General features: G+C 41.8%; 1 protein-coding gene across 7 annotated transcripts in view; it reads right to left on the reverse strand.

Moving 5' to 3' along the window:
- Positions 1-12,031, reverse strand: part of SCUBE1 (signal peptide, CUB domain and EGF like domain containing 1) — a 302,108-nt gene that overhangs the window by 26,959 nt on the left and 263,118 nt on the right. For all 7 annotated transcript variants that reach the window (XM_032762480.2, XM_032762488.1, XM_032762487.1 and 4 more), the window contains one exon: positions 10,846-11,007. In XM_032762480.2, coding sequence (XP_032618371.2) covers positions 10,846-11,007 — 162 coding nt within the window. The remainder of the gene's footprint in view (positions 1-10,845; positions 11,008-12,031) is intronic.

The following is a 12,031-nucleotide window of genomic DNA, read 5'->3' on the forward strand; positions in this document are numbered from 1 at the left end:
AAGAAGGAACTGAGGAGCGGCCGGGTCGGCAGGGGCATATATACGGTGCCGCAAAGGCGCCACGCCAGGGGGCGCCTGCCGACCCGCCGGGTGTTGCTAGGGGAAAATTCTTCCGACGAACGTGCACGTGGCGCGCGCACACCTACTTGGAATGAATATGAGCAAGCACTCGAAGAAGAACAGAAGTTCCTCATCTACCTATATCTTCCTATATTTCTCATTATTTTACATACATTTTATCATGTCCCTCATATTTGCCTTCTTTCTAAGGTAAACAATCCCAATCTTTGCAATCTTTCTTCATATGAGAGTTTCCCCACGGTCTTGATCATTGTTGCTCTTCTGCTTGAGCAACATCCTTTTTGAGATGCAGTGACCAATACTATAGACAGTATTAAAGTCGAGCCATTGATTTATATAAATTACAATATTCTTTATATTATTCATCATCCTGTACCTTCTGCAACCTATCATCATTTGCTTTTTTATCACGACTGCAGATTGAATAAAGTCTTTAATGAGCGTCTATCATGATGTATCCATGTAAGCTGTATGAGCAGTTTCAATTTTTCCTCCAGTGTGCATTACTTTCATTTATCGACACTGAATTTCAGTTGATATTTAATTGACCATTCATCTACCATGTTCAGGTCTCTCTAGTTCCTCACATTCCTCTCTGGTCCTGGCTAACCCTAATAATTTAAAGTTATCTGAAAATTCTGCTACCTCAAATCATTAATAGATATATTAATCACAGGAACCTTGAGGAACCAAGCCCCATGATGAAAATTGACCTTTTAATCCTACTCTTTTCTCCCAGTCAACTTTTGATCCAGGACAATATTTTGTTTCTCACTTTATGAATACTTAACTTCTTTAGTAACCTCTTGTGCAGGCCCTTACAAAAGTCTATTGGTAAGCTAAATAAATTATGTTAATCTTCTTTCCTTTATGCACTACTTTACTGACACGTTCAAAGAATTCTAAGAGGTTAGTGAGATACTCCCATGGACTTCAATGGGACCAGGATTTCACTCGTAGAGTCCCTCCCCTTCTCCAACCACTGCCTGAAATGCAATTGTACAAGAGGATAATTGTGCCACCAGTTTCTGAGAAATGATGTGATACTGCTAGCCTGAAGACAATTTTGCTTTGCTTTTTATGGTTTTGGGGCTAGATCCTCTGCTGATGTAAATTGGCATAGATCCATTGGATTTAATGAGAAGAGGATCTGGCCCTTAGTGTAAAAATTCATTACCTGTGAAACATGATGGAGTGACAGCCCAGGAGTCTTTCTTTTAGACACAGAAGAGGTACATTCTGAACACCAGTAGTACCAGCTTTTTGACACAACCACTAAACCTGATCTGGAGACGCGCTATAGGAGTGAAAGAGCTATTCTGTCTCCATGACTATTCAGTCCTTGGCTTCTCTGCTGAAATTGCCAGTAAAGTAGCCATATCATTAAATCCGTCATAATAATTGGCCACCAGCACACCTCCAAATCACATGGAATTACCATCGTTGTTAAGCAGCAGCCACTGGTGTTTAAATAAGGCTAAAATTAGTTCCCTGGGAAATGTCCCACCTAAATAGATTTCCTCATTTAGTAGAGTGGATTGCATTTATGCGAACTGCACTATAATTTAACTTCAGAGTCACTTGCTTTCTTGCAACTTTAACATAGCTTTATGGCACAATACTCACCCAAAACTTCAAGCATACTTTTTATGCCTATATTGTAAAGACTGGGAGTCGGAGATTTTAGCACATGCTAATGAGTTACTACAGTAATACCTCTGAAGCCATGTACAAAAGTACTGTTGATTAGAGCTGGCCAATACATTTTCAGAGAAACATGGTTTCATTGAAATCTGCTGTTTCATCAAAGACAAACCATTGGGGACATGTATTGATTTTGACAAAGTTTTTGATGGGACTTTCCGGTCACTTCTAGAGAGAGGAGAGCGGGGAAAAGAAGCGGGAACCTGACCTTTACAACCAGACAACAAATACTTTAACACAGTTCCATTTAGTGAAAATGCTTGAAGGGCTTTGTTTTAATTTCAGTGTGGATCAAAAATTGTAAATCCTCAAAAACTGTAGCAAAATGAAACTGCTGTCCTCCAGCAAGATCTACTGTTGATATATTCAGTGTAGGAAGGAACAACCTCTGTAAATTTAAGTTTCATTTTATCCATAATCTATTTTAATTTCAATTTGGCAGAAATAAAAATCCACATTGTTGAAAACCTGTAGGTATTTCACTATTTTTTGAGTTGTTCAATTAATTCATCTAGTGATTACCAGCCAAAAGTCAACGCTTATCTACAGTTGCCACACTGTTTGATATGAGCTACCATAGTTATTCCTTAGTATAAGGAAAACTGCAGAGTCTCAGGTATCAATGCATGTTTACTGTAGTGACCTATGAAGCAAATAACATGAATACAAATTAACATAATAAGTTTCCGAAATCAAATAAATTAGATAGTATGACAGTTTGTCTACCCAACATAAGCCTATAGCAGGTTAATGTAGGCCAGTAATGTAAGGTCTGAGGCCTTTTTCTGCAGCCACATCAAAACAATGAAATATCAGGCTGTTGAGAAGGTGCTCCTGTACTAATAGCACCCACCACCACCACCAGATAAAGAAACAGATCTTAAGATGTTTAACGAAAACTTTGTTTGATAGCATTCTGTCTGGCAAAGAATCACTTATCAACAGTCGTGGTTGTGAAATCTCTACTTCATTGTTTTGCCTTTATGGTCCCTACTTCTCTGTTGTTTATCTGTATGGTTTCTGCCTGGTTCTTTTACTGTTCCTGTCTTTTGCACAAGTAATTTTGCAAGATTTAAATCAGCAAAGGTGGTGTGGTATGATTGGTTAAAGAATTGTTTTTCAATATGTGAGGATTGGTCAAAGAATTATTTTGTAACACTTTAGTAAAATGATTGGTTACGTTACAGCTAAGGAGGATTCAAGTTTCAGTATATAAACAGGGGTTCAAAAGGAAGTTCTTTGGAACAAACTACAGGATGCAGCTCAAAATCAGAGCTGCCAGACCTCAACACCCTGCCAACTGTATCGTGCAGAAGCTGGAGTCCCTGGCCGACCTGATCCTGACTGGCCACCAGGAAGGTTTGTCTGCCTTATTGGGACTGGTGAGCATTGTATGCTTAGCGTGTGCATTCTGTTTTGGTAACTTGTAATAAACAGAGGTTAAGGATATTACTATGTAAGGCTCTTTCACTGGTAAAAAGTCCTGTAAGCCCACAGGTTATGCATGGAGCCCTAGGAATGAGTTAAGGGTGGGTGCCTAAATTAATCAGGTTATGTCTTGAGCCCTAGGAACAGGGTAAGGGTGAGTGCCCTAGACTATGCGGGTAGCAATAAGGGACCATTAACTTTATATGTTGACCTGGAGGGAAGCCAGGGATTGATAAAACCTTATGGCAGATGAAGCCCAGCTGGGGAAGGAGTGGGGATTGGATTATAAGACAGAAAGTGAGAGCAGGAAGAGACTGCAGGGAGGCCTTACCATGAGGTGAACTGAAGTGGTCACGTCAGGTGCCAGACTGGGGCGGAGGGTGCCATTAGCACCCAGAGTGTAGAAAATTGTGTCTGCTGCTGGTGCATATGTATTCTCTTTGTTCTAGATGCACAGAGATGGTGGAGTGCTGTGCTGGAGGAAGGAGGGCACAAGAGACATAACAGGCAGGCAGGAGAAAAGGGGGAGAGGGATTAAACAGAAAGCAGTAGATCTGCAGGGAGAGAGCAGGAGGGCAACTCTTATGTACGCTCTCTAGCTACTGCAGCAGCTGACTGATAGCACCAGCTTCTCAGGAGTCTGTTTCCTGCTGCTTCCCTGAACCCACTTGAGGAGACAGGCAGTCAACTGAGTAGTAGGAGCCATGTTAGGCCCTTAAAATGCTGATATCTTCCTCACTCAGTCCCTGCTACCAGTCTGCTTATTTGTACCCTTCAAATGGTGTTGAGAACTAGTGGCTGGCACAGAACAGCAGTCATGAGTGAAAGAAGAAAATGCCCCTCTGGGGCAGCATTCAGAAAAAGAAAGCAAGCAAAGGAAGCTTTTCTATCTAAGCAGGAAGGAGCTCTCCTGAGATACATAGACACAAATGTTCACGGTGAGCCTTCCGGCCCCAGTGAGGATGTGAGTAAGTGAGGAGATGCCTGATCTTCCACTTCGTCAGAGTGCAGGTGACCTGGGAGCTACTACAGCATCCATATCTCCATCTCAAATGAATGTAACCACACAGATTCCTAAAGAAAAGTGCAGATCAGAGAAGAGTGGTGGAGGCGCAAGAAACAGCTGCTGCTGAGTTTAGTTCCTTAAGTCTAGATGATCCAGGACTGTGGACCCATTTTAGCAGTAGTCCGAGGGACTTCTTGTACTGCATGGGCCACAGCAAGTGAAAAAACTTCATGTTCCCCAAAGACAATGAAAATAGAAGTTCCATCCAACACATACTGCATGGAGCAGTAAAGAGTCCTGTGGCACCTTATAGACTAACAGACGTTTGGAGCATGAGCTTCGTGGGTGAATACCCACTTCGTCGGATGCATGTAGTGGAAATTTCCAGGGGCAGGTATATATATGCAAGTAAGAAGCAGGCTAGAGATAACGAGGTTAGTTCAATCAGGGAGGATGAGGCCCTCTTCTAGCAGCTGAGGTGTGAAAACCAAGGGAGGAGAAATGGTTTTGTTGTTGGCAAGCCATTCACAGTCTTTGTTTAATCCTGAGCTGATGATGCAAATTTGCAGATGAGCTGAAGCTCAGCAGTTTTTCTTTGAAGTTCTGGTCCTGAAGTTTTTTTGCTGCAAGATGGCCACCGTAAGATCTGCTAATTGTGTGGCCAGGAAGGTTGAAGTGTTCTCCTACAGGTTTTTGTATATTGCCATTCCTAATATCTGATTTGTGTCCATTTATCCTTTTCCGTAAAGACTGTCCAGTTTGGCTGATGTACATAGTGGGGGGGCATTGCTGGCATATATTACATTGGTGGACGTGCAGGTGGAATGAACTGGTGATGGTGTGGCTGATTGGTTAGGTCCTGTGATGGTGTCGCGGTGTAATATTGGGCAGAGTTTACATTGGAGGTTTGTTGCATGGATTGTTTCCTGAGTTAGAGTTACTATGGATGCAGTGTGCAGTTAACTGGTGAGACTATGCTTCAGGTTGGCAGGTTGTCTGTGGGCGAGGACTGGCCTGCCACCCAAGGCCTGTGAAAATGAGGGATCATTGTCCAGGATGGGTTGTAGATCCCTGATGATACGTTGGAGAGTATTAGCTGGGGACTGTATGTGATTGGCCAGTGGAGTCCTGTTGGTTTCTTTCTTGGGTTGTCTTGCAGTAGGCGGCTTCTGGGTGCACGTCTGGCTCAGTTGATCTGTTTCCTTATTTTCCTCGTGTGGGTATTGTAGTTTTTGAGAATGCTTTGGTGGAGATTTTGTAGGTGTTGGTCTCTATCTAAGGGTTAGAGCAGATGTGTTGTACCTCAGTGCTTGACTGTAGATAATGGATCGTGTGGGTGTGCCTGGGATGGAAGCTGGAGGCATGAAGGTAGGCATAGCGCGTCAGTAGGTTTTCATATAGGGTGTATAATGTGACAATCACTTATTTGCACCGTGTGTCTAGGAAGTGGACCTCCCATGTAGATTGGTCAGGCTGAGTTGATGGTGGGGTGAAGCTGTTGAAATCGTGGTGAATTTTTCCAGAGTCTCCTTTCCATGGGTCAGATGATGAAGATGTCATCAATGTAGCGTAGGCAGAGAAGGGCCGTGAGTGGACAAGGGCTGAGGAAGCGTTGTTCCAGGTCAGCCATAAAAATGTTGGATATTGTGGGGCCATGCGGGTGCCCATAGCGGTGCCACTGATCTGGAGGTATATTATGTCATCAAATTTGAAATGTTGTGTTGAGGATAAAGGCACAGAGCTCAGCAAGCAGTTGTGCTGAGGCATCATCAGGGATACTGTTCCTGACAGTTTGTATTCATCTGTGTGTGGGATGTTTGTGTAGAGAGGTTCTACTCCATGGTGCTAGATGGTGTTTTCTGATAAGGTCACCAATGCATTGTAGTTTCCTCAGGAAATCAGTGGTGTCACAGAGTAGGCTGGAGTGCTGGTGACATAGGGTCTGAATAGAGAGTCCGCATATCCAGACAGTCCTTCAGTGAGAGTGCCAATGCCGAGATGATGGGGTGTCCAGGATTTCCGGGGTTTGTGGATCTTGGGTAGTAGATAGATAACCCTGGTTGGGGCTCTAAGGGTATGTTGATTTGTTCTGGTGTTAGTGTAGGGAGTGTCTGAGTAGATGGTGCAGTTTTCTTAGTGTATTCCTCAGTGGATCTGAGGGAAGTGGCCTGTAGAATTTGGTATGAAGAGTTGTCTGGCGGCCTCCTTTTGGTAGTCAGACCTGTTCATGATGACAACAGCACTCCTTTATCAGCCTCTTTGATGATAATGTCAGGGTGGTTTCTGAGGCTGTGGATGGCATTGCGTTCTCACGACTTAGGTTATGAGGCAAGTGATGTTGTTTTTCACAATTTCTGCCTGTGCACGTCGGCAGAAGCATTCTATGTATAGGTCCAGATGTCATTTCGACCCTCAGGGGGAGTCCATGTGGCGTTTTTCTTCGCGTGCCTGTTGGTGGGAGGGCAATGTGTATCAGTGGGCTGTTCAGTGTTATCCTGAAGTATCTTTGAGTCGGAGACTGCGAAAGTAGGCTTCCAGATCGCCACAGAACTGTATCATGTTTAGTAGGGGTGGCAGGGCAGAAGAGAGATTCCGAGAATAGGACAGACTTTTCTTCTGGGTGAGTGTGTAGTTGGATAGATTACAATATGCTGGGTGGGTTTAGGGGTACCACGGTTGTGCCCCATGTGCCAGGTAGGAGTTTAGACATCTTACAGTCTTTTTCCTTTGTAGAGAGTGAAGTGAGTAATTGTAGATCTCCTGTCTTATTTTAGTGAGAGTCCGTTTGTATGGAAGTTTGGTTATTTATGAGAGTCCAGGTTGGAGAGCTCTTTTTTGATGTTTCCTGTTTGCTGTAATAGGATGCTGATCAGGTGGTTCCTCAGTTTCTTTGATAGAGGTATGGCATAATCTCTCACTGTGGTCTGTGTAGTATGTAGAGAGCAGTGATTTTTACCTTTGTCACATTGGCATGAAATCCCAATGGTGACAAAATGGGGGCCATGGCTTATGTATTCAAAAACCCAGAATGCTGCATACCGTTTTTGTTGCAAACTCTTCCAGTCTAATGTTCCAGCCACATTGGCTTCTACAGGAACAAAGGACTGGAAAATCTGGCTAGAAATCTGGCATGCCATGAGAAGGCAGCAAATCACCAGAGAGCATTCATAGTGGAAAGAGCTTGAGATGAGACTATGGTTAAAGGCCCCCATAGATGATCAGAATCAAGAGAAGATTGCATCAGAGTCTCTTTACTGGCAAACATTCTGAAAAGGCTCATTGCCATTGTGAGAATGCCTGTACCAAAACCTAGCATGCGTGGCATTTTCAGAACAAAACAATGGAAACTTCTTTAAAATTGTGGCGCTCATGGCTGAGTTTGATGCTATACTCCAGGAAGTACAAGAAAGCACAGAAAGCACCACTTTGATTATTCAAACAGATAAAAATGCTATGTTTACTATGCAGACAAGAAAAGTTACATTTGCTGTTCAGGCATTTGAAAGTTACTTAAATTTATGAACAAGGCATTTTAAATTGTTAGTTCTCCTTTATTGGGGTAGGTAGCAGAGCAGTAGAAGAGTAGAACAGGAAGAAGGCAGAATTTAGACTTTCAAAGTTTTGGCCCAAACAAGGGCAATAAGGTTGTCATTTGAGCTCCCTGCCTCAAGTGCAAAATGTTTGTGGGCCATACTGAGGGAGGAGGTCTGCAGTCACTGCAAGAGGAAAAAGGAGTTGGCATGGACAAGGAGGAGATCCAGGGAGAGAGTAAGTTCCTTGGTACTGCCCTGGACTGGGGAGTCTGGCAGGAGGCTGAGAAAGTGTAAGTAGTCATGGGGAGTTTAAAGTGGAAGTTAAATCCTATGAGGAAAATAGAAAGGAGCATAAACTCTGGCAAATGAAGGGTAAAGGTATAATCAGGAAGCCCAAAAAAATTTGAAGAACAGCAAGCCACAGACTCAAAATAGTAATAGCAATTTTTTTTAAGTACATCAGAAGCAGGAAGCTGTTAAACAACCAGTGGGCCACTGGATGATCGAGATGCTAAAGGAGCACTCAAGGATGATAAGGCCATTTGTTGGAAAACTAAATGAATTTTTGCATCGGTCTTCCTGGCTGAGGGATGTGAGGGAGATTCCCAAACCTCAGCCATTTCTTTTTAGGTGACAAATCTCAGGAACAGTCCCAGATTGAGTGTCACTAGAGGAGGTTTGGAACAAATCGATAAACTAAACAGTAATAAGTCACCAGGACCAGATGGTATTCACCAAGAGTTCTGAAGGAACTCAAATGTGAAAACTGTACAACTACTAACTTGTAGTTTGTAACCTATCATTTAAATCGCTTCTGTAGCAATGACTGGAGGATAGCTAATGCAATGCAATTTTTTAAAAAAAGGGCTCAAGGTGATCCTGGCAATTAGAGGCTGGTAAGCCTGACTTCAGTACTGGGCAAACTGGTTGAAACTATAGTAAAGAATAAAATGTCAGACACATAGATGAACATAATTTGTTAGGAAGAGTCAACATGGTTTTTGTAAAGGGAAATCATGCCTCATCAATCTACTAGAATTCTTTGAGGGGGGGCAACAAGCATGTGGACAAGGGGGAATTCAGTGGATATAGTGTACTTAGATTTTCAGAAAGCCTTTGACAAGGTCCTTCACAAGGCTCTTAAGCAAAGTAAGCTGCCATGGGATAAGAGGGAAGGTCTCTCATGGGTTGGTAACTGGTTAAAAGATAGGAACAAAGGGTAGGAATAAATGGTCGGTTTTCAGAATGGAGAGAGTAAATAGTGGTGCCCCCAGGGGTCTGGTGCTGGACCAGTCTATTCAACATATTCATAAATAATCTGGAAAAGGGGTAAACAGTGAGGTGGCAAAAATTTGCAGATGATACAAAACTACTCAAAATAGTAAAGTCCCAAGCAGACTGCAAAGAGCTACAAAAGGATCTCACAAAACTGGGTGACTGGCAACAAAATGGCAGATGAAATTCAATGTTGATAAATGCAAGTAATGCACATTGGAAAACATAATCCCAACTTTACCCTATAAAATGATGGGGTCTAAATTAGCTGTTACCACACAAGAAAGAGATCTTGGAGGTTGTGGGTAGTTCTCTGAAACGTCCACTCAGTGTGCAGCAGCAAACAAAAAAACTGAACAGAATGTTGGAATCATTAGAAAAGGGATAGATAATAAGACAGAAAATATCATGTTGCCTCTATATAAATCCCTGGTATGCCCACATCTTGAATACTGCGTGCAGATGTGGTCGCCCCATCTCAAAAAGGATATTTTGGAATTGAAAAAGGTTCAGAAAAGGGCAACAAAAATGATTAGGGGCATGGAATGGCTGCCATATGAAGAGAGATTAATAAAACTGGGACTTTTCAGCTCGGAAAAGAGATGACCAAGGGGAGATATAATAGAGGTCTATAAAATCATGGCTGGTGTGGAGAAAATAAAAAAGAATGTGTTATTTACTCCTTATCATAACACAAGAACTAGGGGTGACCCAAATGAAATTAATAGGCAGCAGGTTTAAAACAAACAAAAGGAAGTATTTTTTTCACACAGTGCACAGCCAACCTGTGGAAACCCTTGCCATAGAATGTTGTGAAGGCCAAGATTATAACAGGGTTCAAAAAAGAACTAGATAAGTTCATGGAGGATAGGTCCATCAATGGCTATACACCAGCATGAGCAGGAATGGTATCCCTAGCCTTTGTTTCCCAGAAGCTGGGAATGGGCGACAGGAGATGGATTGCTTGATGATTATCTGTTCTGTTCATTCCTCCTGGGGCACTTGGCATTGGCCACTGTCAAAAGACAGGATACTGAGCTAGATGGACCTTTGGTCTGACCCACTATGGCCACTGTAATGTTCTTATGTACATTGTGCTCATCCATAACGAAATAAGGTAGAGAAAATGGTTTACATTTGTCTTTGAAAAAACTATAATATTTAAAGCTCTTTACAAACATTAGCCAATTAAACTTCTCAATATCCTTTGAAAGAGGTGAATATGATCATTCCCAGTTTTACAGATGGGGGAATCTCAGCTAGGGATGTTGTTACTTGCCAAAGATCACAGAGAAGAACAAACAGGATTAGAACTTATCAGTTCTTCACGCTGAGTGCAGTGCACAGATCACTGCAGTGTGTATTTCTCTGGGATATGATTGCTGTTGATGACACAGAGGAATCACAGGCTCAGACTTCACCCCCCAAAGTATTTCATCAGTATTATCATGCTGTTTACTTATCCCAGCCCAATGTAACCTATCTCTTTGGCTCATAATGTACTATGTCAGTGGGCCCTGAGAGGGGAAGATACCTCCAGAGTTGCATGCCTGACCAGAAGCAAAGTGCTCTGCTTGGTCTGCTCATTTGCCTATTATTCCCAAAAAGCAGTTCCAGATCGCTTCTACTTGATAGCAATGCTCATGTCTGAACAACTGAAACAAACTAAAAGATTTTTTGGTATTACGTTTAAATGCATAGAGTTCTTTTCTGTTAGCTTTCCAAGCAGAATTGTGGAAGGCTTTCCCCACTTTTAGCCTCCACACTTTGCTTATTATTGGGTCGCACCTACTCCTTTTATAATCAAACTAAACTCGCCTCCACATTCTGACACATTCCGTGCGCCTGCTATTCCCTGTCCGTCGTTACTTGGGCAAGGTTCACAAGTAAGTTGACCTTCTGTGTCTTGGTATGTTCCTGGTGAGCAAGGAAGGCACTGATTATGTTCTCCACTATAATAGGTTCCCATGCTGCAGGTAACTGAGGAAAGAAAAGCAGAATTTACTTAAGGACCTTCATTTTGATAATGTAGCTTTGCCTTCATATCAAACATTTATAGAAGATGGAACTCTTTGATTCACCCCACCATTATCAATGACATTTTGCAGATTTTGGGCCAATGGAACTAGGTCAGTCAATGGAACTAGGTCAATTTACAACAGCTGAATATCCATCCTGTATTGTTTAAACCATTAAATGATATTTTACTGCATTTAAACATTTATCAGATATATGCTTACAAAAGAGTTAACTCAGTTTTAAAAATTTATGTTGTATTTAAAGCAAAATGCTCTTTCATAATGGATGGAGAATTAAGTGAATTTTCATTTATAGTAGATACATGTAAGTGGTGGTTTTATGGGAGTTGTAGATACAAGATCTACATTCTGAGGGCATGATCAGTTGACATAACAATGTCAAAGATTTCTCCAAAGGCAATGTATCCCATCTCATATTGTATACTTCCTGACAGTGACATGGCTTAACTGGCAACCATTCTAAACACATACATTAATCCACATTTTCCTGCTGAAAAAGGATATTTCCTTAAACATTTTATAGCATTAGGTCTATGGGGTAAAGCTTCAGGGTTGTTAGACTATAATAGCTAAAATTTTCAACCCAGCCTCTAAATTGCAGTGTGTGTGTGTATGAACCAGGTAATCAAACATCTATCAAATCCACATTAGCAAATTCTATTCTTTTTGAATGTAAACAACTGGCTGTGTAAAATTTCACTGAAAAATGTATAGATGGGTTTTGAAAATTTGACTCACAGTAACTATAGTGGTGTGGTTAGCAGGAAAAAAAAGTTGTATTATCGGTGAAGTAGGAATATAGTGCTGAGAACCAGAGTAAAACGGTTAGCACCAGTGTCTGGCTAAAGTCTGGAGACTTGGAAAACAGTTAAACCTTTTTCCACATAGAATTAGAACAGGCTAACCTGTTTTTGATTTTTCTAGATTATCTAAATATCTAACATATTTACTATATGGCTTACTGT

The sequence above is a fragment of the Chelonoidis abingdonii genome, chromosome 1 (genome assembly GCF_003597395.2).
Source record: "Chelonoidis abingdonii isolate Lonesome George chromosome 1, CheloAbing_2.0, whole genome shotgun sequence".
NCBI lineage: Eukaryota > Metazoa > Chordata > Testudines > Testudinidae > Chelonoidis > Chelonoidis abingdonii.